Raw genomic sequence first — 26,809 nt, forward strand, 5'->3', positions numbered from 1 at the left:
CTTTATCCTAAGAATGGCTTTTGTTTCCTGGAAAAACTTGCAACCCAAGTAGTTAGAAAGGCAAAGCTGAAATATGTGATGGCAATAATATACCGAAAACCATTAAAAGCCTAGATACATAGTAATAATACTGTTAAAAACCAGGCATTGTACATTATAGATCTGTAATTGAAGCACAACATTCTACAACAGTTTATTCACAAGTTATGCAACAAATCCAGTATCAGTAGTTTGGTAACACCCATGTTCATAGAAAAAGAAAATACATTCTATGTGAACTGCCTTGAGCCTTAAGGGTGGGCAGTATACAAATGTAATAAATAAATAATGTAAATTATGTACCATAAAATGTGCAAGTCAATCCATACACACATAGTCGTCCTATCTAAAATATTTTCAGTGATGCTAGTGCAGAGCTAGTCGCCCACGTCTGCTACAATCACATCAAATGATACAATTACTTTAAGAGAATAAATGCTTGAAACTTAATAGCTCTTACAACAATCTAAACCATTCACCTCAAGAAAATTATCTTTTTAAGGCAAAGCAGAAACAGAAGATGTTTTTAAACAAAATCAACAAGAAAACCAAATGGCTACCATACCACATGATCCCGAAGCTGCACCCATAACCCTGGCCTTATTTTCAGAAGTTCAGAGACAAGGTACAAGGTGCCACAGGTGAAAGGTGGCATTTGGGTACAGGTGATTTGAAGGAGTCGCTTGACAAAAGCTTTCACCCGCCGCAATATGGTATCAGCCTTCAAAGATTTGTAGACAAGGTTGAGGAACATTGACTGTTTGGCACACAGTGCTAATTCTGGGTCCAACAACTTCCTGCCAAAAATTTTAAAATTATCAGTATTAAGTTAAAAGTAATTCACTCAGACAATTTAATTGGATATCGAACAGAAACCTACTTAGAACATTTAAACCACACAGTGATTTGTATAATTTTTCAAGTAGCTGACAACCAATGACTAAAGAGAGTGATCAAAATTAGATAACATCAAACATATTTCCCTTGTTTTCAATAAACTGATTAGCACACTATAGATATCTACTTTAAACAAATAAAAATCTAGATTTTAAATGCAGTACATAAAATGTTTATATAAATAATGAACAATCCTGTACACACATACATTGATGAAATACTTAAATATTAAATATGTAAATCATAGGTTGGATGCACTGAAAGACAGGGGGGAAATTGCTCGTTCAGCATTCAGGTCTTGGCTCAACCCTACCTCCTGTCAGGATAACCAGTAGCAGGATTCTGGGAAAGAAGCACACACATATATCACCTGAAAAATTAACAGAGATAAGCTTTCATAATCAACAGCCTAGCAGTATAAGAGGTTAAAGGAAACAGAGCAATTTCTTCTGTTATGCAGAGATGACCCCAGTGCAGTTTCCATTCTACCAAACTTAAATACACTCATAGTATTAAAAAATCTACCAATTAACAGCCATTATTTATCTATTTGATAGATACATCAATAACTATTTAATGCTTACTTATACAAGGCTGTGTAATATCGATCAGATATTGTCTGGTTAGAATCCATCACTTGGAACAGCAACATCAAGGCCTGGACGCTGGTGTTGAAGTTCACAACGTGTAAAACTTTGAACAAGGTATTCATCTGTTCCTTTACTTTTTCATCACTCGTCTGAGCATAAGGATAAGCTCTGTTCACTCCTGTTAGGAGAGCACTAAGCATTTTAGACTCAACATCTTTTTTTTTAACGCAAGAGCCAAAAAAGGAGAAATAGAGGGCTATGAGTTTATTAGCCAGCTCGCTTTCTTCATGGCTAAGGACCATTTGGTTCAAAAAGCAAATTGCATAATATTGTGCTTTAGGACTAATGTTTGATCTGTAGAGAAGCCTTTCCACTTCATTGCATACTACTCCTTTCATGTTGGGGTGCTTATGAAGCAAAGTCTCTAGGAGGTAAGATGCTTTGGTGGCAACCTTGTTTTGAGGATCACCCAGTTTATTTACCAACTGTACAAGAAAAGCTTTCTCTTCCTCTACCTTGTTACAGAGAAGTTCATGAGCAACAGCAAGTGCACGAGCTTTTGTTGCCACCAAAGGATCATGAGTCAGAGCTTCAAGTACATGCACAAATTCAGCCACCCAGTGCTTCAGATGATGCTCAAAGTACCACAGTATCAAGCGCCTGTCCCTCGAATCTTTGTTGCCACTTGAAAGTTTTTCCAGAGTGGCAAAAGGATGTTGAGAGAAAGTGTGCAGCTTACGACTGTCTGGTAAAAGGTGTGTCATGAGAAGCTCCTTGAGCGTGTCCAGTGCCATCAGGCTTTGTCTCCTGCTGCCTTTCTTTTTTATCAAATTCACCAGAGACTCTATAAAATGAAGGGAGTGGACAGCAGCATCTTGAATAAGAAGAGTCATAGCAGCCATTCTGTCAGCAAGAGTGCCTGATGACACTACAGTTTTCATCCAAGCAGATGAGGATCGCTTCTGCAGATCTTTCTTGCTCTTGTAGAGATCAGCCTCTTGCTGGTACAGCTTTTCTGCCAAGGCCATATACTTGGAAACAAGACTCTGATCTTGGGGCTCAACAGTAAATTCATTTGTATATTCCAGATCATACCATTTGCCTCCTGGTTTTATCAGCAGCATCTGCCGCTCGTGAAACTGAAAAATTTCTTCTTCCTTCTCTTTCTCATCTCTACCCAGAGCTGGATGTTTCTTACTGTTTTTGACATTAACCAACCGTATTTTCCCTTTGCTTTCTTTTACTGGGTTTTCTTTTTTTCCTAATGTAGTTACATTTACTTCCTTTTGTTTCACTTTCTTTTGTAGCTTTTCTTCTCTTTCCACAGAGGTTCCCTGTTCTTTCACTACTAGTAATTGTTCAGAATATCTGTTCACACCCAATGCTTTTATAAATGCCTCCAGTTCTCCTTGCTTCAAATCATCGATTGATCCTTTTTTGCCACCATCTACAAGTTCTTCAGTCTCATCCAAAGCAGCAAGCATGAGATAATCTTGCTGCAGAAGACAAAAGAATGACATCTCATTAATATACTTATAGACTACATTACCAAATGTCACATACTTGATAAGAATGCCGAACCCCCCCCACACACACACACACACTTACAACACATAGGTAGACCACCTCAGCAAAGGAACCTAGTAACTTTTTAAAGGTCATAGATAATCTTTTCTGCTTTGAATATATACCAGTAAAAACAGATGAATTGTCACATCACACTGGAATTTACATAAGTAAAGTAGCCACAAGAACAGAAGGGCAGTCAAGGCACATCCTTGCATTAAAGAAACAAAAGATACTCAGTGAGCCATCTAATTCTCTGTAGCTCTAACTATCGTATGAAAGAAACCCATACAATTCAAATGTCCATCAATGCAATAGAGAACCTGCATTTGCCAAAAATCCCACTTACTCTCAAAGTGCTGTAGTTTGACAAGACTGCCTGAGAAATCAGAACAGGTAACCTATGTGCAATGAAGACAACAAATGATCTTGGGGACTAATGGATTTATTAGAATCAGAGTTGGAAGAGGCCGTACAGGCCATCTAGTCCAATGCAGGATCATCCGTGGTAAGTATCTGTCTAACCTTTGATTAAAGACCACCAGAGAGAGGAAGCTCACTACTTCCTTAGGCAGCCAATTTCACTGCTGAACTACTCTGACTGAAAAAGGAATTCCTGATATTTATTTGTATTTATTTATTCTGAGAATACTATACTGCACCGTCATACCTTGACACCTCAGGGTGGTTTATATCATGGCATTATACAATATATCACAATATAAAAGCCAAAACCATACAGTTACTGTAGAAGCCAGTAAGGTTTAAAATACAGTTAAATTAATATAAAAACCAGTTGAAAGATTTAAAAGATTCCCCCTGTAAAGGGGGGAGGGGGAAAAGGAGGAGAAATGGGGGAGGCCCCGATCAATGTTATCATTACTGGCCCCAACCATAAGCTTGGCAAAAGAGCTCCATCTCGCAGGCCCTGCAGAACTATCTGAGTTCCTGCAGGGTCCTGATCTCACTACATTCTACAATTCTAGTCACTGATACCATTCTCCATGTAGTTTAAACTCATTACTGTGGGACCTATCATCTGCTTCCAACAGCAACCTTTCCCTGCCCTCCTCTAAGTGACCACCTTTCAAATACATTATGTCCCCTCTCTATTGCAGTGTAATCTTCTGCAGATAAAAACTACAAGGGCTCTAAGAAAATAAAAAAGATCACAGGAATTTCAGCCATAATAAAAGCATCACTCTGTACAAAATTTATGAGAGTTGCTTAGAAATAAGAACTAGTGTTTTTTCACTAAATGGGAACACCCAGAAGTTAAGCAAGTATACAGATCCATGTTACTGCCTTAGAGAGCACCAGGCCACTGAAACATCTAATCTAATATGAACTAGTGTCCTCCACAGGGTCTCAGGTGTGAAGGGTCGTTCCCAATACACTCCTCCTTAAGCCCCTGCAAGCAGATATGCCAGTAACCTGACTTGGGAGCTTCTGCATACAGAACAGCTGTCATCTACTACATCCCTTTCCAAAAACGGAAAGAAAAGAGATGCACAGAACTCCTCCACTCCAGAGAACTCTTCACGGCCAAAAATTAAGCCTACTTATCGTTGCTTGAGTTATCTTCTCTCTATAATCACGATCGTTTCATTTCGCCAGCGATATAGTAGGCCTCTCCCGATATGAACCTCCAATGCTTTGGAAAATCAACCTGTTAAACATCTGCCTCCCAAGAGCCGTGCAAAGGCAGAGTTCTCAGTAACACGTGTCCTCGCACACCAGGGCATCCACACGTGCATTCTCCACACTCTCGCCAGGACGCCTACGGACCTCTCCCTCACCTGGGTACCGCCGAGGCGGAGCACCTCTTGCAACGTAAAGCCGCTTCCATCATCCGCTACTTCGCTGTCGTCAACCCCATCACCCTCCTCGGGATTCGGCATCCCCAACGCCGCCATCTTAGACCGTCACTCCACGCATGAGTCGGTCCAACTTCCGCCGGGCGGTGACGATCGCGGTGACCGCGAGACTTAGGAAAGGTCCTGCAAGATGCAGAAATGGTGGGGCGAGCCGAAGGTTTAGGGAACGAACGAGGGGGGCGCTCGTGCCTTTCTACCGAGGGACGTCACTAGTTTAGAGCAAGCGGCTAGCACACAGAATCACGTGGTGGTGTTGTTGACAGAAGTCCCGATCTATTCAGCTGCCAGGAACTGCCGGTACCTGAAGAAAGCCGGAAGAAGGAATGCCGCTCGCGCTCTTAGGGCGATCTTTTCTGCGACTTGGCACGCGGAACAACCGCTTCCTCCGTCACCATGGTAACAGCGAGGTTGGAAGGGCTCGCCCTGCTGTGTCTGCTGCCTTCCGGTTTCGAGGGGGAAAGGACGGGCGGGGAGAAGCTGGGTTCACTGGTCGGTTAGCGTGCCACGTGCGGTGCATAAATAGGATTGTCATTCTCTGCACCATCAAGAATCTGTTAGTTTACAGTGAATGGGCTTCGCCCGCACACCTCCTGTGGGAAGCGATGCTGCTGCCCAGCTATAGCCTCGGGAAAGCCGGCATACATTGGAATCCCACGAGGGGGAAGTGTGTTCCTGAGTGTAACAGGTGGAATAGTATATTAAAATAGTGATTGTAATGTACAGAATAGTAGAGTGTAATGTAGTTTGGAATGGATTCATTTGGTCTAGTGATAGAGAAACACTGCACAGCCAATCAACCCACTTCAAGAAAAGAATATTGTAAAGTTACCTCCATGCTTGAGAAGAAAGGGTTGGAGTATAACAATAAGGTCTCAGTTAACTACTCTCAGGATGCCAATCTGCCCATATATAGCTGATTTTGATATATTTATTTCCTTCACTGTTTTCCCTCATAATTAAACCCAACCAAACGGTGACCATATAGCTTGTTATTCCAGTGTGGTCCTTGCATTTGTTATTTATTATGATTATATGTTACTTTGCTGCTCACCTATATGTATGGACTGCTAACTTCCATTTCAATGTGTCTGAAGAAGTGTGTATGTATCCAAAAGCTTATACCTTGAATAAAACTGTCAGTCTTAAAGGTGCCATAGACTTCAACTTTGATCTATTGCTTTAGAACAAGGGGTGGGAATAATCAAACTGGCCCTCCAGATGTCCATGGACTACAATTCCCATGAGCCCCTGCCAGTGAACACTCATGGGAATTGTAGTCCATGGACATCTGGAGGGCCGCAGTTTGACTACCCCTGCTTTAGACCAAATGGCTACTCACCTGAATCTATAGTTTTTTGTGTGAGTTACTTTTCTGACAGCAACCACTGTTCTTTTGTGGCAAAATAAAAATCCTCTAAGATTACCCACCTATCAGATATGACCAGGACTACAGGGGAACAGTTGCTGGATTTGACCAAAAATATCCTGGAAGATGTGTCTGCTTGCCAGAGACAGAGCTGGCATAGATTCTCAGTTAAACATGCCAAAAAGGAGTTTGGAGACCCAGAACTCAACAGCCTTGGAAATGGGAAAGTAATATCTATACCGCAATATCTATATTGTGTGGTATAGATTAGACGCCATTCTAACCCATATTGATAGATAGGTTTTGAGGCCCAGGTGCAGAAAACTGACAAAGGCAAGAATGTCCAACTTCACAAAAGTTAGGATACAGTTCAAAGATGGGATGTAGTGATTGACAGCCAAAAGTTAACAATATGCATGAGAAACTTGGAATCACTATTTTTAGATGTCAGAGGGTAGTTGTGTTGGTCTGAAGTAGACCAGATAGATTTGAGTGCAATAGCACCTTAGAGCATGGGTAGTCAACCTGTGGTCTTCCAGATGTTCATGGACTACAATTCCCATGAGCCCCTGCCAGCATTGATGGCAGGGGCTCATGGGAATTGTAGTCCATGAACATCTGGAGGACCACAGGTTGACTACCCCTGCCTTAGAGAACAACATGATTTGGGTGCTTCCATGTTGTCTACTGTGATATATGTCCTTACCCAGATGATCCACTAGCTTAAAAGTATAACGAATATAATGTTTTTACACAGGTGGTTCAGCTACATCGAAATACCAGTGCTTTAGCTCAGAAAATAAAGTAGAGAAGAACAGCCCAGTGACACCAATGCTGAAACACCTTATGATGAAAATTAAGTCAACTGGCCCAATTACTGTTGCTGAATACATGCGAGAAGTCCTAACCAATCCAGTGAAGGTAAAAATAGTGATACCATTATACTTGAATTATACATACTGGCTTGCGGAATTACACTAGGGGAAAGTAACTTCTCTGCCCTCTCACTTCAATCCCCTCCCCTGCAACCATGCTTTTGAGGCAGTGGCAACAGGAGGTAGAGAACCTACAAAAATCATCCTCCCTTCCTTTGCAAACAGAAAAGCTGTTCTGGAGTAGCACCATAGAATAAAAACCATTGTAATGTGCTTTTTTGACAGCATTTTTAAATGAAATTCTGTGTGTTCTCTTTGGAGCAAACTACACATTACACAGCATGCATCAAATATTTAATACTAAAGTTGGCCTTTTTGTTCTATTGCATTTGAAGAACCATTCCACCTCTTGGGTCCTCTCATCATGCAACTTCCTACCAGTGATTAAGTTACCGCATTTAAAACTTGTTGAACCGCCGTGAGACCTTTTGGCGAACGGTGGTATATAAATCCAATTATAAATATAAATAAATAAATAAAATCAGCATTTGTAAATTCAAAATAGTATTTGAGTGGGGATGTATTGTAAATATTAGCTTTGCATTCGAGATAGGCCTTTAAATCTACCTTATTGCAGAGGCCCAGCAGGTGAATAGATAGTAAATTCAATGGAATAGAAAGAATTACATATCACAAGCTTGACATATGCTGATAAATCCTCTCTTTTCCCATAGGGATATTATATGTACCGTGACATGCTTGGAGAAAAAGGAGATTTTGTTACATCACCGGAAATCAGTCAGATTTTTGGGGAGGTAATTTAAGTACAATTATTTCTTAAAGTACAATTATTTCTTAAAGTACATGATTATAAATCTGCTATGTATGTTAGGTCATGTATGTTCTGATAAATTCGGTAGTATTTTATGGCATTCTTTAAACCGGTGGTCCCCTGGCACCGGGCCGCAGCTCCCTCTCCCCGGGAAGCTTCTTACAGGAAGCTTCTTGCGGCCCGGTAAGCTTCTTACTGTGGGAGGGGGGGAGAGGGAAGCAGGGCCGCGCATGTGCACATGCGCCATGTGCGGCCGAAAATGCGCATGCATGCACAGCCGCGCATGAGCATTGCACGTGCGGCCGGGCAATCGCCCTCCCTGCTGCCGCCGGTCCGCAGCCAGTAAAAGGTTGTGGACCACTGCTTTAAACCATGATTTTATGGCATTATTGTTTAAGCCTTATCATGCAACTTAATGCAAAGTTTATGCACCATTCATTATAAGTATACAGCAAATTCATAGTTATGTTTTTGAAGGATTAAAACGACTTTCACATTTTATTTACAAAAGAACAATATAAGAATTTATATTTATATTTCTAATTAATATATTACTACAGGGCAAGCAGGTCAAAACTACTCTCAGCTAAGTATCTGACATAGAGCACAATGAGGATAGCAAGTCTCTATAGATAATTTTTGAGTGGAAGTCAATGAATTAAAGTGAAAAACCAAAAAAAAAATGTCTCGTTACCGACACAGCTGGCACCAAAACAGTGAACTATAGCCATTCATCTTGATTGTGTGTTTAATTTTCCATTTAGTGTATATACTTCTTTTCTTTTGCAGCTGCTTTCTAGTAATAATTTACATCTCTTTCTGTTTGCAGTTAATAGGTGTTTGGTTTGTTAGTGAATGGATGGCATCTGGCAAACCCCAAAAATTTCAGCTGGTGGAGTTGGGCCCAGGTAGAGGCAGTCTTACTAATGATATTTTGCGGGTAAGTACAGGCAGGCTGCAAGACATCAAGTATTGCCCATATCCCCAAGATTCGAATTGTGATTTGTTTTGTGTTTTAAAAAACATGAAGCTTAGATTCCCAGGATTCTGCATGTGCCACTAGCAAAAATCAGTGAGATGTAGCACAACTGTCCTCTTGTGGACTTTTAGATGTAAGTAGTGTTTCTAAAGAGCCTCTTGTAGCGCAGGATGGTAAAGCAGCTGACATGCTGTCTGAAGCTCTGACCCATGAAGCTGTGAGTTCGATCCCAGTAGCCGGCTCAAGGTCGACCCAGCCTTCCATCCTTCCAAGGTCGGTAAAATGAGTACCCAGCTTGCTGGGGGGTAAAACGGTAATGACTGGGGAAGGGAATGGCAAACCACCCTGTATTGAGTCTGCCAAGAAAACGCTAGAGAGCATCACCCCAAGGGTCAGACATGACTCGGTGCTTGCACAGGGGGTACCTTTACCCTTTAGTGTTTCTAAAAATCTCAGATATTCAACATTTCATAGGTTCCCAAATATCTTCCATTTTATGCTTATTTGCTGATGAGTATTCCTGCTGCTCTGATGAAATGTCATGGTTTTGGTCATAGCACTAAAGCAGCTGATATGTCCATTATCATATATATTTGGAATGAGCCACTGGGCACCTTTGAAAAGCTGTTGTTAGAAGCTTATTTCTAAGCAAAACAAAAAGGCATTCTGTAAAATTACAATGCATTCTTTGCCTCTAAGAATTGTTCTTCTTTATTTACAGGTCTTTAATCAACTGGACTCTGTACTTAATAAATGTGATATTTCTGTTCACCTGGTGGAAGTCAGCCCCAAGTTAAGTGAGATTCAAGCATTAATACTGGCAGAAGAAAAGATAGAATTGATGGATCGTTCCCCTGCATACATGCAAGGTGTTACTAAGACTGGACTTCCAATTTTCTGGTACCAGGATTTAAGTGATGTACCAGAAGGTAAGGTTTTACTGGTTTCATGTTATTAATTAATTATCCAACCATCATTGGTTCCTTTCTCATGTTGTTTATATTCTTTTAGAATTAAGAACAGTTTCAACAGTGGTATATGTTGAATTTGTTTCTGCGTTATTCTGTTTGAATAAGGCTGCAGAGTATGAAACTATCATCTTTGTGCTAAATGCAATCTTTGATTTGTTTCTCATTTTCTGTTTCGGAATTGTAGTGGCAAAACCCCAAATGTGTAGCATTTCCAAAATAATTCATTTATATAGACTCGTATTTCAGTTATCTGTACAGCAGGAGCTTTCTACTCACAGATAAGCCCTATTAGTGCTGGAGAAAAATGGGAGGATATACAATAAGCAGGAAGAATCAGAAAAAGGTTATTTTGCTTTTTGTACACAGCAAACAATAATTTGGACAATCTTTGCAGGATTCCCCTTCCTCACTGTAGCCCACAGTTTAATATATTACACAATTTAAATTATAGATAAACGTAATTTTATCATCCTGTTGATTTTATTATTTTGTAATGTTGAAGCTGCCCCAAGCTGGCATGGCGTGAGGGGTGGGCTACAAATTGAAAGATGCATAAGATATATAAACAACAGTGCTAGTTGGCACATTCTCCATAAGAATCACTTGACTCTCAGAAAAGGGTTGGTAGGCTGGGGTGAGGAAGAGCTTGTTGCATGAGAATCTCCTATTCATGTAATCTAAGATTCCAAAGCAATGTCAAAATTATTGTCTAAGGCAGGTGATAGGAAGAAAAACAGAAAGGGGACATCTTCCACTATATCTGCTTAAATTAGCTTTTCTTTTTGCTAGGGCAAAATGCTAACATAATGTACATATGTCACAGATGAATCATCTAAATCCTAGATAAGCTTAAATTAGGAATAGAAAGTATCTTAACACCGCCCGCGCCGATACGGACTAAATAATGCGGTAAGGGCTGGTGGGGAGGAGTTAGGGCAGGCTCTGTCCGGGTTGAGGAAGGGTGCCGATTGGCCCCTTCCTTGGACTGACAATCGGAGGGCCCAACTGGCAGGCGCTTTGCGCCTGCCGATTAGGCCCTCTGATTGGCCGCCCGCCGGCAAGGCAGCAATTGCAAGCCGTGCACAGTGCGGCTCACAGTTGCTCCCTTGCCGACGGCCTGACGCGTCGGGAGGCGCAAAGCGCCTCCAACGCGTCAGGCCGCCGGCACGCCGGTAATTGCCCAGCACAGCGCGGCTCGCCCTGGCTCACTTGCCGGCGGCCTGCCGGCTCGGGGGCCGCACACTGCCCTGCTAGCGCCCGCTGTATTTCAGCTACAGCGGGCTTGATTACTAGTTATACGTGAAATCATTGTGCAAAGTATCGTGGGTAATAAAAGAGCCAATTGGCTTTTGTGATTACTTGTGGTTGTAGGTTGTTCTGCAAGATTTCAAAGCAATATTTAAATTTCAGCAGTTGCTTGTTTTTAAAATGTGCTTGTTAATTATCTTACTTTTTTCCCATTGGTAGAGGTACCATGTGTAGATTTCATAGTAATTTGCATTGTCAAAATCACATACTGAAGATCTGATTATAGTGCAAAATATTTATGTTGAAACCTGACTGAAGCTGTTTTCCCCCTAGGGAACAGTTTTTATTTAGCACATGAATTTCTTGATGCTCTGCCTATACACAAGTTTCAGGTATGATCAGAAGCCAGCTATGTAACTTTGTTTGAGGAGCATGCATTATAAGAGAACTAAATACCAATAAGTGAAGAAGATTGGATAGTATGTGGCTGATTTTTTTACTGATACATTTATGTAAGTTACTTAACCTAAGCAAAATTACAATTGATAAGATACAATATCGGTAGCAGAATTTTTTTTAATGATACCATTTTGATACAGTACTTAGTACCCTGATTTTAGAACCTGAGATCTGCTATTCTTTATGGATTGAGTGTGTCATTACTAGTTGTCATTTGATACAATCACCTAGAACACAGTTTGCTTATCTGATCTGACAAAAGTTACATTTTATATCTTCTGGTTTTGTTTGTACAGTTTCATTTCAGGTAACTTGAATAATTTTGGGGAAATGTAAAGAAAATGGGGCTCTTGGTTATACCTATTTGCTTTAAATATGGGCTGCATTTTTTAACGCTGAAGGTGAATTTTTATGTTCTAATTAGGAAAGTAACTAAATTCTCATTGATTCTAAAACACTGAAAAGATGCCTAATAAGTACACACAGCAATGTTATCATATGTAAAACAAAGACTGTTTCACAAACTTGCTGTTGAAACAATTAACTGAAAAAATATATGATACGCATAAGAATGCATGACTAAGGTATTTATTTTGGCTAGGTGGGAAGGGGGTAGATCTGGAAGCAAAGAACAGCATTTCAGGGAATATTGTGGGCTGCAGCTGAGGGGGGCTGGCACACTGTATGAGTAGAAATCCTTCCATCCATGGAAATTGGATGGAAGCCCAAACTTACAGATTTATTTGAACGCATCCAGTTGCGTTAGATTACCGTATTTGCCGGCGTATAACGCCGGCTGGGCGTATAAGATGACCCCTCAACATTTCCACTCAAAATACAGTACTATGGGCCACTATGGGCAATTATGTCAACCCCAACTGAAGTTCACCCGGCATATAAGACAACCCCCCCCCCCACTTTGAGGCATGTTTTTCAGGGGGGAAAAGCAGTCTTATACGCCAGCAAATACTGTAATTTTATTTTAAATTAATAATAGAAAACAGAAAAGGGGTGGCGTGAGGTGTTGGTTGATATTGATCCAGAAGCTCTCGACAGGCTGCATTTCGTCCTTGCACCATCTGCTACTGCTGCTTCAGAAGCCTTCATACATGTAAGTTTATGATTATAAAACTGTATATTCAGGTCAACCCAATCCTATGAAAATATGCTGATGTTGCTGCTAGATGTTCGAAGTTTCTCAAAAAGTACTTAAAAACTTGTTGCAAACATAGTTTGCAGTCCAGCAGCACACCGTGCAGTCTCTTTGGTTAAAAAAAATTCTAGAAACTTGTTTATCAGTATATGCTCTTATAATAAAATATTTATTAAGACACATCAAAATATTGGACTTACCATCAAAACTCCTTTTACTTAAAGCTGAGGATACTGGGCATTCCTTCCCATGATTCCTAGGGACAGGAAGTCGTTTGCTGTTTACCATCTCCAGTATGGAGGGAGTGCCCTCCACTTTTAATTTGGATACTTTTGCAATTCTCAGGGATGAGAATTTTTTACTCAGAAAAAAAACATTATTCAACTGACAAATGTAGTGCCCACTGAAGATGGATCATACACAAAGAACAGAAGATAAAGCCATAAAACGTTTTTGGAAGGAATACTGAAAATGAACACCTCCAAAACAGTCAACATCAGGGTTGACCTGACATCTGCCTCTCACCTTTCCAATGAACAATTCATAAACATTTTATACAAAAGATACCTCCCCCCAAGCAGCATGAATCAAGAATGTCCTCCTCTACTTCAAGTAAAAGGAACTTTCATGATAAGTATAATGTTCTGTTTTCGAAGAGACAATTTGAGATCATAACAAACAGTGTATCCGACTGGGAGGAAGAAGCACTAACTAACTATGCTCTTTAAAGTCCCATTACCTGTTTCAGGACCTGCTGCCTAAAAGTTGTATCAGCTGAGGCAGCAGGGTCCATTTTGTAATGCCCAAAGAATGTGTACATATATACCCAAGTGGTTGTCCTATCTAATTGCTTTTATTGTTTGTGTGTGTCTCTTTATCATTTTGGCAGTCCTTATCCCATTGCCCCTGTGTATCTGGGAGGGATCTCACCCTCACTGCCTGGAAGCCTCTGAGTCTGCATGAAGCAGGCTACATGCTGCAATCTCCTCATGGCTATTTCGATCCAGAAGAGCTCTGGTTAGAATTTCCAGCACAGTTGGGGTCCGGCTGCATAGTGACCCGAAACCTCGGGTCTGCCAGCTGCCCGTGCCACTGCAGATGCATCCACTGTTGGCCAGTCTCCAACGCCTGAAGCATTGGAGAGGCCTGTCCCGTTCTTTCTGGCAATGATTAGATGTATAGAACCGCCCCTCTCAGCACAGCCATCTCAGGGTGATGCATAACAGTTGTCAGTCAGTCAGTCAGTCAGTAACCTTTTATTGGCATAAAACATAACAGTTTAAAACCAATAACACAGAAAAATACATACATATAACTATATATAAATCACTTAAAATCCAGCAGTCGGCATCCTTTTACTCCCAGTCTTGAAACCCCCATTAGGGATCCTATGAAGAACCAACTGTTAGTGTTAGGGCGCTAGTAAAGAAAGCTAGTCAGTTGCTATTTCTGTGCTTTTCACGGCCACTTAATTGTATGCCTTGTTTTTATACCTTGTATTTCTTCAATAAGGCATTATTTTATGTTACCCAGGGAATTAGTGAGACCAAACCCAGGTGAAGCTTGGTTATGTTCCTGCATCAAGGCAGGGTGAGGCTTGCCCAATAGGGAAAGGGAGGGTAATTAATATCACAGAGGTAAAAGATAAGAGAAACAGAAAGAAAAAGCAGCCTGGAATCTCAAAGAGAAAGTAAGTTGCAGAGCTCTCTAGAAGCCCCATCCTTGAAAGGTGGCAGGCATCCCTCCCCCCATAGGAGCCTGGAAAGAGCAACCCACTCCCTGACTCAAGGCAACATAAGAAATACAACATCCAAACTCTTATCTCCTGATGGACGGCAGCTCAGACTCCCCTCCAAATACTTTTGCAAGGTTTTTGGAAGCAGTGGCTGGATGGTTGGAGCAGAGTTGCCTGAAACTCAACCGCTCCAAGACAGAGGTCCTGTGGCTAGGTGGGAAGGGGGTAGATCTGGAAGCATGCCTGCCCACCTTAGCTGGGGTGCAACTTATGATCTTTCCCTTGGCGAGGAACTTGGGGTGGTCCTGGATGCCTCCTTGTCTATGGAGGACCAGGTCACAGGAGTAACCTGTACAACATTTTACCATCTGTGCCAAGCATGTCTACTAGCACCCTATCTGTCTTTGGACCATATGGCTATAGTGATCCACCTCCAGATTGGATTTCTGAAACTCTATCTACGTGGGCCTACAGTCTTCCCTGAATTGGAAATTGCAGCTGGCACAGAATGCAGCAGCTAGGGTCCTTGCAGGAAGACCTTGGAGGACCCATATCCAGCATGTGCTGAGGTGGCTGGTTGCTGATTGCAGCCTGGATTAAGTTCAAGATTTTGGTATTAACCTTTAAGGCCATCCACAGTCAGGGCTCCACATATCCGCAGGACCAGCTGCCTCCTTATGCCCCCCACAGGACTCTTTGCTCTGCAGGTACAAATTTATTAGAGATCCCTGACCCAAGCGAGGTTTGCCCCAACCTTGTGGAATGAGCTCCCAGGAGAGCTGAGGACCCTGACAGAGCTTTCATCGTTCCACAGTGTCTGTAAGATGGAGCTCTTCTGCCAGGTTTTTGGTTGAGGCCAGGCCAGGACAGTTACAATCTGGGCCCCCTCCCTGAGTCAATGAGGTCATCTGCTGCTTCCTATTAGTCCTCTGACTAGGGTTGGGGGAGGGTATTTTGTTCTGCTGCCTTTATGTGTTAGAATCATAGAATCAAAGAGTTGGAAGGGGACATCCAGGGTAATCTAGTCCAACCCCATGCACAATGCAGGAACTCACAACTACTTGCCTACCCACAGTGACCCCAATTTCATGCTCAAATGATCCCTCCCCCCACCAAAAATCTCCAGAATTCAGCCTGGCCTGGAGGGAATTCACCCACCATCCCACAGTGGCAATCAGCAATTCCCTGGGAAATGGCCACAAGAGACAAACACTGTTGTAAAAGTTTTATGGTTTTTATGGAGGTTTATTGTGGGGATTGAAATTTTGTTACCAGCCATGAGCCAGCAATGGGAGTGGTAGGCTATAACTCAAATTATAAATAAACCTACATTTCATAGTGTCCTCCTCTCTTCAAGTGAAAAACCCTCTCCATGCCTAAAATAAAACAAACATCACATACCAGTTCAATTCCCATCTCATAGCAGGGCTTTTCACATGGATGTTTTATTGTACAGCAGTGTTTTAATTGTAAGGAGAGGGTGAACATGCACATGCCTTTCCTCAAGATTTCAAAGCATTAATTTCACTATTTGTAGTCAGGGCTTCCCCAAATAAATCCTGCAGACTACAATTGCTGTATGATTTACCATGCAATCCTGTGCTGAGTTATTCCAGTCTAAGTTTATTTAGTTCGATTGCCTTCAACTAGGGCAACTCTGAATAGGCTTACACAGTTAAGTCCTCAACACCCTAAGGTGAACAATTCTCAACATCAAAATTGTTCCTCAATCACTCTGTACATTTTCCATCCCCTACAGTTTGAAGCATCTGTATTAACTAACTTCTGTGTTCTAAATTAGGAGAAGGAATCCAGGGACCACGTGGAAATATGTCCTGATGCTGGCATTGTTATCCAGAAACTGGCCCAAAATATAGAAAAGAATGGGGGAGCTGCACTGATTGTAGACTACGGTCATAACGGAACAAAGACTGATACTTTCAGGGTAGGTTAATTTATTCATACTGTTCTGCAGGACACACGTGTATTTAAAACAGTAAAAGGTAACAGCTGATTATTTCTTTACTGTACGGAATAGATGTTGAAGGAAGCAGCTACTGAGTGAAAAATGGAAGCAGATAGATACAGTGTGCTACATTGGCATTTTATTCAGCTGCAGAAAAATGTGGCACCACTTTTTAAAAGTGAATGGTGGGGATGGAAGGTTATCTCCAAATGATCTAAGGCAGGATATAAGCAGGACTCTAACTTTTGGCAAATTTACATTTTAAAAATACAAACACCCTTTCATATATACTGTCTTAAGACTAAAACCCAAGAAACCACACTAACTAGCTGAACTGTGCAAAGCTTTCTTCTGCCACTTCTGATTTTCTTTTCAGGGATTCAGTGGCCATAAGCTGCATGATGTGTTGACAGCTCCAGGAACAGCAGACCTCACTGCAGATGTTGATTTCAGTTTCTTGCAAAGAATGGCACAGGAAAGAGTAGCTACTTTGGGTCCCATAAAGCAACAGGACTTCTTGAAAAACATGGGAATCGACATACGGCTGCAGGTAGAAGCTACCGTTTGCCATGGAGGCATAAAAGCTAGTTTCAGTACTTTGAATTGTTATAATTATGCTTTTAGTATATATCTGTAGCTCACCTTCAGTGAAACTCCGATATCTTTATGATAGAATTGGTTGCCTATATTCAGTAGATGTACCTAACTGCTGATGTAATGTACTTTTGAAACACTTTATCAGATTTACAAAAAGGGAAGAAGGGAAGAATTATTATTGTATTTATTGACCGCCACACTCGACCCAGCCGGCGGTTTACATAAAACATTAAAACCACATAAAACCCCAGTACATAAACCAATATTGGTTGTGAAAAAGCAACCACAACAGTCTGCAGTGTCCCCCGTGGCATCTCTTCAACCCTGCCACATATTCACTGGCAGCGTCTGGCCTAGGGGTCTATAGAGGGAGGGACATGATCTTTCTAGCCTGGCCTCAACCAAACGGCTGGTGGAAGAGCTCCGTCTTACAGGACCATCGGAACACTGATAGCTGCGCTCTCAGCTCTTCTGGGAGCTCATTCCACCAGGTTGGGGCCAGGACCAAGAAGGCCAGGGACGACCAACAGATTCATAACTGCAGGGCAAAGAGCCCTGCGGGGGGCATAAGGAGATAAGCAGTCCCTCAGATAAGTGGGAGCCAGGTCGCATATAGCCCTAAAGGTTTAAACCAAAACCTCAGAATGAAAATTCTGAGATTGGAAAATAATTGGAAGGTGACAGATTGTCAGTTGAGACAGACAAAACCATTATATAGAAGAGCATTAATCCCATTTTTCCTTTTAGGTGCTATTACAGAATGTAAAAGATGCAGTTACTCACCGGCAGCTACTTCAGAGTTATGAAATGCTCATGGAGCTGGATAAAATGGGAGGACGTTTCCACTTTTTTGCTCTTCTACCTCACTGCAGACTTGTAGTTTCTGACAAGCTAAGAAAGCCACATCATTCAGCATCACTTTCTGTGCCTGTTGCTGGCTTTGGTGAGCTCTTGTCGAAATGAGCTCTAATTCGGAACAGTTTTTATATGACAAAGATTCACACTTTACCATTCAGCTAAATATTATGGAAACGATTGTATTATTTCAGATGTATTATACAAGAATGGGCATAAATGGTGTTGCTATACATACTCACATTTTGCGCCAATAAAGGAGTCCTAATTCTAAATACCCAAAATTCATGTTAACTTGTAGGACAGGTTGCATTACAGTTCCAGCAATGTTAAAGCAATACATTTGGGAAGGCGACAGAGCAATATATATTCCGAGATAGAAAAATACATTTTAACTAATTTACCTAATCTTGTACTTTTAAAGATCTTTAATATATAACTGAGTTTGTTTGGCAAAAATTTGCAAATTACTGTATTATTATATTACTAGAAATTAAGCCCACTGTAGGCTAAATACACTGGGCGCTAGCAGCCTCTCCCCCCGTCCCCCTCACGGCCGTGTGCCCGGGCTCACCTGTTGGGCTGCTGCTGATAGAGAAGGAGGCATGCATGGAGGAGGAGGAGGAAGAGCTGTGGCAGGGACTGCGCAGGGAAACACGCAACAGGTGGCTTCGCAAAAGCAGAAGAGTTCGACATGGTGCGCAGCCCCGGGCTCCCGGGCTGCGCACAACATGGCTGGGCGCTGCCTCCCCTCCACTCCCTCCTGCTCGTCCCCCCTCCCCCTCCCTGTTCCCGGCATGCATTGCATGGGGATGAAATGCATGCTGGGGCTGGTAGTCTGGCCGCCGCCAGAGCGCATCAGGCACTTGTGGGAAGCTGTGGCGAGAGCTGGGAACTTTGGCCGGCTTGGAAGCTCTCCCAGCCGCACCCCCCTCACGGGTGATTTGCTGGTTTCAGGCTGAGCACAGGAGCCGGGCCGCTGTGTATCTGACGCGGCAGCGAGGCTCCTCTGGCTGCCCTGAAGCCTTTCGCAGCCCTGCCCCCCCTCCCGGCCGATTAGCTAGCTGCATGGTGGGCACAGGAGCCGGGCCAGAGCGACCCCAACGCGGCAGCCAGGCTCCTGTGGGTAGATGGTGCGGTGGAGAACGCAGCACGGGAAAGCAGCGGCAGAGGCAATGGGGGGGCGGCTGGGCACAATGCGCAGGGGAGAAGGTGGGGGCAAAGGGTCCAGTGGGCGAGGTGCCCCCCCAAAGGGCCGCATGGCAGGGTAGAGCGAGCGGCTGCATACCTGGCTTGTTGGTGGCCAGCCATGAATGGCGGCTGGCAGGCGAAGGCAGGCCAGGTTGGGGGGTGGGCGGGTCAGGAGGCGGGCTGACAAGCGGAAGGCTCAATCAGCTGGTGCTGTGCGGAAGGCTCAATCGACTGGCGCTGTGCGGGGTTCAAGGGGCCAATCGTTGCTCCCCCATCCCGGACCGAGACCTCCCACACAACCCTTAGCCTTTTATTTATACCGCTCCCACGGAATGGTGTAAAGACGCTTTCGCGGAGCAGTGTAAAGACTTTCTAAATAGACTGGGACCTCTCAGTTTAGAAAAAAAGGATAACTGGGGGGCATGATGGAGGTTTATAATATTCCACATGGGGCAGAGAGTGAATAGACTTTTTCTCCCTCTCTCCAAATGCTAGAACTAGGAGGCACCTAATGAAGTTGAGGCACAAAAGACAGGAAGAAGTCCCAGGAGATGGTGGTGCTTAAGAGGACTGAGTGGGCAATTAAGAGAGATACAGACTAGAACAGCAAGCCAAATATAAGAGCTCTTTTTTATACTCCTTTTTCACTACCCAAAGAAGCCCCAAAGCAGCTTACAATCGCCATTCCTTTCCTCTGCCTACAACATGTAGGTGGGGCTGAAAGAGCTCTAAGAGCACTGTCTAGCCCTGGGTCACCTAGTTAGCCATATGTGGAGGAGTGGGGAAACCAAACTGGTTCTCCAGATTAGAGCCTGCCACTTGTAATTACTGCATCATGCTGGCTCTCCTACACCACGCTAGCCTAAAGCTGCCATGAGTGTGTCTTTGAAGGGGGAGTTTTGGTATTTGTAGCTTTGATAGACTGCTTTGCCCTAACCTGCAAGTTTCTAGTACTATCAGCTGATTTTATGTAGTTACATTAGTGTTTGTGGTGCTTTACAGGGTAGCATACAACAAGTATTTACAGCCATACAGATTTTACATTTCTGTAGTTATGCTTGCACAAAGGATTCCAATATACAAATCACAACAAAGGTCAAAGAGTGAAGGAGAATATATAACTAGGGAAACACAAATGATAGGGAAATAAAATTTATTTTTGAGCTTAGAGGATATTTACAAACAATGGGACATATAAAAATATAAAAAGTACTTGACAGTGTTTTTTGAGGCTACAAGTTTACATGAATATCTTCTAGCATCAATACAGCACTGTTTCTTCCATGAATGCAACTTAACTCAAAAAACAAAGATTTATGATAATGCAACACTGGGTACAAATTTACCTGGAGCAACTGATTAATGACAACTTTTGTCAGTGACCTAAAAGCTTTGATTTAATAATATTTCAGGCATTCATAGGAGAGAGTGCAAACTACGCAGCCTTATTTATGGTTTTTAAGATGTGTGTAACACAGCTGTTAGAGAAAAACATTCCAGTTATTTCACTTATTCCCACAGCAAGGTCTGTAGTCCTACTCTATTGGTCCGCAGCATTGCTTTTCAGAAGTCTGAAATTCATTTTTGTAGCATATCTTTTACTGTACCCTCTTGGCTTACTGTTCTTTGAATATGGTGACAAAGTGATCTTAAGTATAATTAGAAACAATTTGATTTGCATTCTGTTGCTACAGATGTTTTTTTTAGAATAACATTAACAGAAAACAATGAAACACCACTTTCATTTCTAGTGCAGCAAATCTCTCTCTGGAAATCCAATACTAAAGTGCAGGCTTAACAATGCTCAGACCCATCCAGTCAATATATACTCAAAAACAGACTTTCAGCCTGATTAGAAGTAGCTTTAGACTGCAGCTTCCAATCATTTTACGCAACCCATGACATTGACTCTTAAGCCTTATTTATCATCCCCCATCCTTACAGAAAAGATTTCTTTTCACTGAGAAAACATACTGTGATAACTTTCGAGTGGTAGATAAAAGTAAAAATGTGCATTTTTAAAATTAAATAGTAACAAATTTTAAAATTTGAATGTGTCTCTTAAGGGTACTGGTATCTACCAGCTATTGAATGGGCTATTGAGATAAGCACTGGCAAATTATTATTCCACCAGTTTGAAATCAGTAGGTTAGAGGAAAGCTTCTTTCATCTTGAATTGACTTGTGCTTTTCCAAGTAGCTACAATATTCTAGAAGCAATTTTTTCCTGGTAGAGTTTCTTGAAATAAACTTCAAATTCAAGATGGGACACACTTAATACTTACAATCCAGCCACACAAGAAGAGTAGCCCTGCTTTTCTCTACCTTGAAGAGTTTCAAAGCAACATAAACATATTGCCTTCCCCTCCCTACAACAGACACCTTGTGAGGTAGGTGGGGCTGAAAGAGTTCTGGGAGAACTGTAAATAGTACCAGGTCACCAAGCAGGCTTTATTTGGAGGAGTAGGGAATCAAAGCTGGTTCTCCAGACTGGAGTCCAGCACTCTTAACCACTATACCATGTTGGCTCTCACAGAAGATAACAGTCAAATCACTATAAAAGGCTAACTGTTGCAATCCATATGGAGGTTTGCCCAGAGCAGTTAGACCCAATTTACAAATTATCACTGTGGCAAACTTGCTGTGATAAATTTGTTCCTCAATAGTCGGTTTCCATGGTACAGCTGTAATATTTAAAACCACCAATCATATGGATTACCCTATTCACTTGACTGGCACTTTTACTTATAATGGGTGGGAGAGGACCACAAGGACAATGGTTTTATCATGCTACAGAAGTAATATGCAAACTGACCCCAAGTCATATATCCAAAACATACTTGGTATGGCATTTCTACAGTCAACTAAACTAGAATCACTAAGGATTGCAGACACAGAGCTCACTTTCTAAGCAAGTGCACCTGGAACCAGAGCAATGTTTCTTATGGGCCGTATAAATATAACCTATATAACTGAACCTAGTGCAGGGAACACAAGTGACAATGAATTATTTTAACAGTGGTATAATATGGAATCATCTCTCAGGCCACACAACCCTGACCATAACATGTCTCATGGCTGAAGCAGAAAGCACTTCATTACATTGATCTTAAGGATTATAGCAGTGGTCCCCAACCCCCGGTCCGGAGACCGGTACCAGTCCGTGGATCAGTCGGTACTGGGCCACAGCTCCTCATCCTCCTCCCCGGCTGCTGCCTCGGGGGCTGCCCTGCCACTCTGCCATCAGCTCACCTCTGGTGCTCTCCAGCAGCTGCCATGGCTGGGGCTCCCCCTCGGCATGGGACTGCGCAGCTGCTGCTAGCAATACCCCCCAGTGGGCGGCTGGAAGTCAGGGGTGCAAGCGGGAAAGCAAGCGGAGCAGGGGCTCAGGCGGCGGTGGTGACGTCCCTTGGCAAAAGACTACCCCCCCCCCCGGGCCTCAGTAAAATTGTCAAATGTTGACCGGTCCCCAGTGATAAAAAGGTTAGTAACCACTGGATTATAGGACTTGGGAGGCATTTACACATGCAGTCTTCTGATGGAAAAGGTGCCCGACCCAATATGTGAAAACCAAAATGATCAGTCAACACAGACCAAACTTTTTTCTCTGTAGTGAGTTTCCAGGTTCATCTACAAGTCATCAAGTGATGCACAAGCATGCATGAAATACTATATTTGAATGTAAAGTATATTCAAATAGTCTACCTCAGATGGTTTTGATGATAAAACTGTGATTATGCAATTCCAAATGGTACTGCAATCTTTATCCTAGTAAAATCCCATGTATTTGAAATGAGTTCATAAATCACCCCTGTAACTGAAATCTGAACATCAGCGCAGTGCTACCACTAAAACTCAGGAAATATTATTTTGGCAAATTCCTATGCCATAAACAAAGGATGAAATGTGTTTCAAATTAAATAACTACAAAATCTCTCTGAAGTCAGGCCCATGTCAGTCCTCTAGATTACTTAAATTCATTTTGCCCTTCGTGTGGCCTCTTGTCTTTTGGAGAATGGTAACAAAAGGCATCTCTGTACGGAGATCCTACAGAGTATCCCCAGCACATCTACTGCTAGGATCCTACACAGCATTTATGGCTACAAGAGCAAGTAAAAATAAAGAGATGGAAAAGTGGGTAAAGTATTCTTTTGAATGGAATAGAAAAATTCCATAGTGACCAGATTTTAAATGCAATATGCTTACTAGTATTAAAGATCATGAGACAGAAAATCCATATACAGTATTTGTTGGCGTATAAGACTACTTTCCCCCCTGAAAAACATGCCTCCAAGTGGGGGATCATCTTATACGCCGGGTGCACTTCAGTTGGGATAGACAGAGCTGCCCACAGTGGCCTCCTGATGCCCGCCCATCTCATTCTACATTCCATCAAGTATTGTGTGGTATCCAGCATGGCCGCGGCGGGTCATCAGCGTGGCTGCGGTGAGCATCAGCAGTGAGACAGGGGGACAGCCTTTTCGGCATGACCGGCCCGTTCTGCTCTGCGGGAAGCAGCGGTGCTCTGGCCCGCCCCTTGTCTACGCAGAGCTCACACATGCACTAGTGCCGGTCAGAGGGAGATGCAGGGGTGGGCCGGAGGCGCTGCGGTTGCGCTGCGGCTGTACAATGGTGACAATGACAGGTACTGTAATGTAATGTAACAAACTCTATATTTTGAGTGGAAATGTTGGGGGGTCATCTTATACGCCGGCAAATACGGTACATGAATAGGCGTAAGTTGGCCACATAATTGAAGCTTTTCTTGCCGTTTGCTACAAGTCCAAAAGCAGCTTGACTGTTCTGGATAAGCAAGTCATAGTGAGTTTTACAAAAAGCTCCAGCTGCATCTTTATGTTCTCTGGCACATGCACAGAGAAAACAGCTTCTTTGAAATTATTGTCATTTTCATGGAAAGACAGGCTTTATCATCACAGCTAAGTAGAAACTGGGACTACAAAATTCATAAAATACCTGATTTAGCACTGATGAAATAGACCGTTTTTTACTGGGCTAAGAGAGATTTCTGAAGCTGTGGTTTTATGTCCACTTCATTCCTATCCTTTTTACATGTTTATACACAAGAGCAGCATGGTGCTAGGTGAGATGTTTACTCACAAACTGCCTAACTGGAAGGATTTCAGTCCAGCTGCTTTCCCTGTCTGTGGATCTTCTAGAAGAAAGATAGTTGTATCAAAGGCAAGTTGTTTCTCAAAAAAAAAAAAAAAAGATTGTGTGAGAAATCGCTGTGGGGCTTCATTCCATAAGCCTAAAGTTTAAACAGCAAACGAGAAAACAAAATGCCACTTTAACAAAATAGAAAGCAATATTTAAAAGACTGCCTCTGGCTCCATGAGGCCAGATACTGTACCATGACCTCTAAGTTAATTGGATTAGCTAAAAACAAAACAGCATTCCCAATTGTATGGTTTCAAAAACCAAGACCATCTTTGAAAGGATCTTTGAGATCACAACAGATGTAATAAATTGCCCAGACATAGAATGAACATGAATACTGAGAGGTATTCTTTCATAAAGGTGCCCAAAATCATTATACCTTCCCACGAACTTTCTGAATGAAAGGCTTAAATTACAAATGGTCATAGACCCATACTTTATGCTAGGCTAAAAGACAAGTGTGAAGAATTACACACCCAAATGGAGCTTCAATTTAATGTGTCTGAGGCAGCAACTCCCACTGAGGAGGGAACAGTGACTGAACAGTGATTTTTGTCCAACTGTAGGAGCTGGTATAAAAAAACAGCAAGTCCCCTCTTGCTACAGTACATAAAACAGAATCTTTGGAACATCTCATTAGGTAGATGGAGGTCCAAATCCTTGATACCTCCAAATCATACTAATACCTGCCACACAGTAGTGACCTGCCATCTGTTGTGGATTATTATTCTCTTGATACAACCAAAAGGGTTAAGTAATTTGTCAGTATGCATTAGGAATGTAAAGTATTTTTCCTTCATTGTATTTTCATAAGCAAGAGACTGCTCCAATCACGGTAAAGAGAATAAGAATAATATCTTGAACTATCTCAATATCATCTGTCCTCTTCACCTTTTATTGCTTTGCCAAGGCATACCGGCTAAATAAATATTACTTATTCTATGGGCCTTAAAATCAAGCTTTTTAATAGTTATCTAATCATGGTATATAGTTCAGGTTCTTTTATTTTATAGCTTCCTAAAAGATGCATCTAAATACCAAAAATAGAATTCTATGGCTTAACAGGTAGAGACTAGAAAACCGTTACAAATTGTTTTGTTACTGTGTAAACTACAAAACTGGAAAACTTGCACACTGCATCAAGTCTCTGTGCCCTTTATCCGTCAGTAACATCACTGTGATGTATGGGTAAGGCAATGTTACATGAAATTCTTCATGGCTTTCAACCCAGTGCTAGATCACATTCATAGTCACAGACGCCAGAGATGGAGAAAGACTTTCCAGGTCATCTAGTCCATCCACAAATCGAAGCAGGATCCTCCACTGCTTTGTAGACTGAATCACCTGAACAGCAAAAAGCAATGCTTGCTCCAGCAAAAGATCAGGACAGATTTAACTTAAGCGCTTTTCTCCAGAGAATTATGGGTCTTCCTCCATATCATCTGGATTGGGAGCCATAATGAAATGTTTGGGGTATACAAGGTTGTGTTCATAAGCATGTTCTTCCCAGCGAGCATCATCACTCTCATGGGTAATATAGCGCTCGCCAATGCGAGTTTCAAACTCTCGAAGATCAAGCCAAGTCTGATAATCCTGAAGGGGAGAAAATGTTTAGATTGTGATATGATAAATGCAATAGTGGGGGAAAGGGAGCATGTTAATTAAAGAAGGGAATTGCCTCTAAACACAGCGAGTTTCTTAAAAGCACTAAGTTCTTATGGCGAGTAAAGCTGTTCTTTGCCCACCCACTCACTGCCTCTGCAGAATCCAAATCTGCCACAATATAATCCAATGCAAAGTTTGCGGGTCAGACATTGCCAAGGAGTTTTCTTCCTACAGTCTCTTCTAAAGGTATATATTCATTTCCAGAACAGAAGACACCAGCAAGGTTCAACACTAGCATTAACAGCAGAACTGAGCACTCTGCACCTACTTGTGCCAAATCTGCCTAACCCTTCTCTAACTACAATTAATTCTGTCTTGCTAGTGTCCCAGCTAGCATAATTCTTCTATACTCAAGCTGAATTCTAAAACGGGGGGGATAGGGAGAGTCTAGGGTGTTTTTTTCCAGGGAAGGATGAGTGGGCATCCTTCTCTTCAATTTGCCAGTCTTCCTTCTGAAGTGACTTTCCCTCACCAACTCGTATTTTTCTCAGCAAATGTGGACTGGAAACATGTATTTGCTGATCACACCTGGCTCTACCTTGTCACCAAGAGTTGGATGCATGGTACAAAAGCCACTGCTAGCATATAGTGTGCATAAGAGATCTATCTTTAAAACAGCAAGATACCAGTCACATAGCTCCTTAGAGGCCAACAGGATTTTCAGGGGAAAGCTTTTAAGCATCAAAGTTCTGTTTATCATAAGTCTGATGAAGGTAGCTTGACTCTCAAAAGCTCCCACCCTCCCATTATGCTGGTCTCTAACATGCTATT

At 42.2% G+C, this 26,809-nt stretch overlaps 3 protein-coding genes across 6 annotated transcripts in view; 1 reads left to right on the forward strand and 2 right to left on the reverse strand.

The window, feature by feature from the left end:
- Positions 1 to 5,151, reverse strand: part of CEBPZ (CCAAT enhancer binding protein zeta) — a 24,702-nt gene extending 19,551 nt beyond the window's left edge. Inside the window, exons 1-3 of one of the 2 annotated variants that reach the window (XM_077344131.1) lie at positions 4,892 to 5,151; positions 1,521 to 3,022; positions 605 to 836 (exon numbers count right to left, since the gene is read on the reverse strand). In XM_077344131.1, the coding sequence (XP_077200246.1) occupies positions 605 to 836; positions 1,521 to 3,022; positions 4,892 to 5,008 (1,851 nt within the window). In that variant the 5' untranslated portion in view covers positions 5,009 to 5,151. Of the gene's footprint in view, positions 1 to 604; positions 837 to 1,520; positions 3,023 to 4,880 lie in introns of both variants that reach the window. The other variant, XM_077344132.1, reaches the window with a different exon arrangement.
- A 1-nt stretch (position 5,152) lies between these two features.
- Positions 5,153 to 22,944, forward strand: NDUFAF7 (NADH:ubiquinone oxidoreductase complex assembly factor 7). Of its 3 annotated transcripts, none has more exons than XM_077344147.1 (10): positions 5,153 to 5,365; positions 7,093 to 7,256; positions 7,945 to 8,025; positions 8,872 to 8,982; positions 9,743 to 9,950; positions 11,574 to 11,632; positions 12,697 to 12,810; positions 16,389 to 16,532; positions 16,930 to 17,103; positions 17,898 to 22,944. In XM_077344147.1, exons 1-10 carry the CDS (start codon positions 5,293 to 5,295, stop codon positions 18,111 to 18,113), a joined length of 1,344 nt encoding a protein of 447 aa, XP_077200262.1. In that variant the 5' UTR covers positions 5,153 to 5,292; the 3' UTR covers positions 18,114 to 22,944. The 3 variants fall into 3 exon arrangements, with proteins under 3 accessions (XP_077200262.1, XP_077200277.1, XP_077200270.1); XM_077344162.1 differs by having other exon boundaries at positions 5,228 to 5,376; XM_077344155.1 differs by lacking the exon at positions 5,153 to 5,365 and adding an exon at positions 5,395 to 5,654.
- The window catches only part of PRKD3 (protein kinase D3), a 63,521-nt gene continuing 57,044 nt past the window's right edge, over positions 20,333 to 26,809 (reverse strand). Inside the window, exon 19 of the mRNA XM_077344137.1 lies at positions 20,333 to 25,966. Coding sequence (XP_077200252.1) covers positions 25,793 to 25,966 — 174 coding nt within the window. The 3' untranslated portion in view covers positions 20,333 to 25,792. The remainder of the gene's footprint in view (positions 25,967 to 26,809) is intronic.

Source organism: Paroedura picta, chromosome 1 (assembly GCF_049243985.1).
Source record: "Paroedura picta isolate Pp20150507F chromosome 1, Ppicta_v3.0, whole genome shotgun sequence".
NCBI lineage: Eukaryota > Metazoa > Chordata > Lepidosauria > Squamata > Gekkonidae > Paroedura > Paroedura picta.

Excerpts from the sequence above, each read along its gene's own strand:
- NDUFAF7 (XM_077344147.1), top strand. The coding sequence starts at position 5,293 with ATGCCGCTCGCGCTCTTAGGGCGATCTTTTCTGCGACTTGGCACGCGG. Across the intron at positions 7,257-7,944 it reads TCCTAACCAATCCAGTGAAG|GGATATTATATGTACCGTGA; the intron begins GTAAAAATAGTG and ends CTTTTCCCATAG. Across the intron at positions 8,983-9,742 it reads TTACTAATGATATTTTGCGG|GTCTTTAATCAACTGGACTC; the intron begins GTAAGTACAGGC and ends CTTTATTTACAG.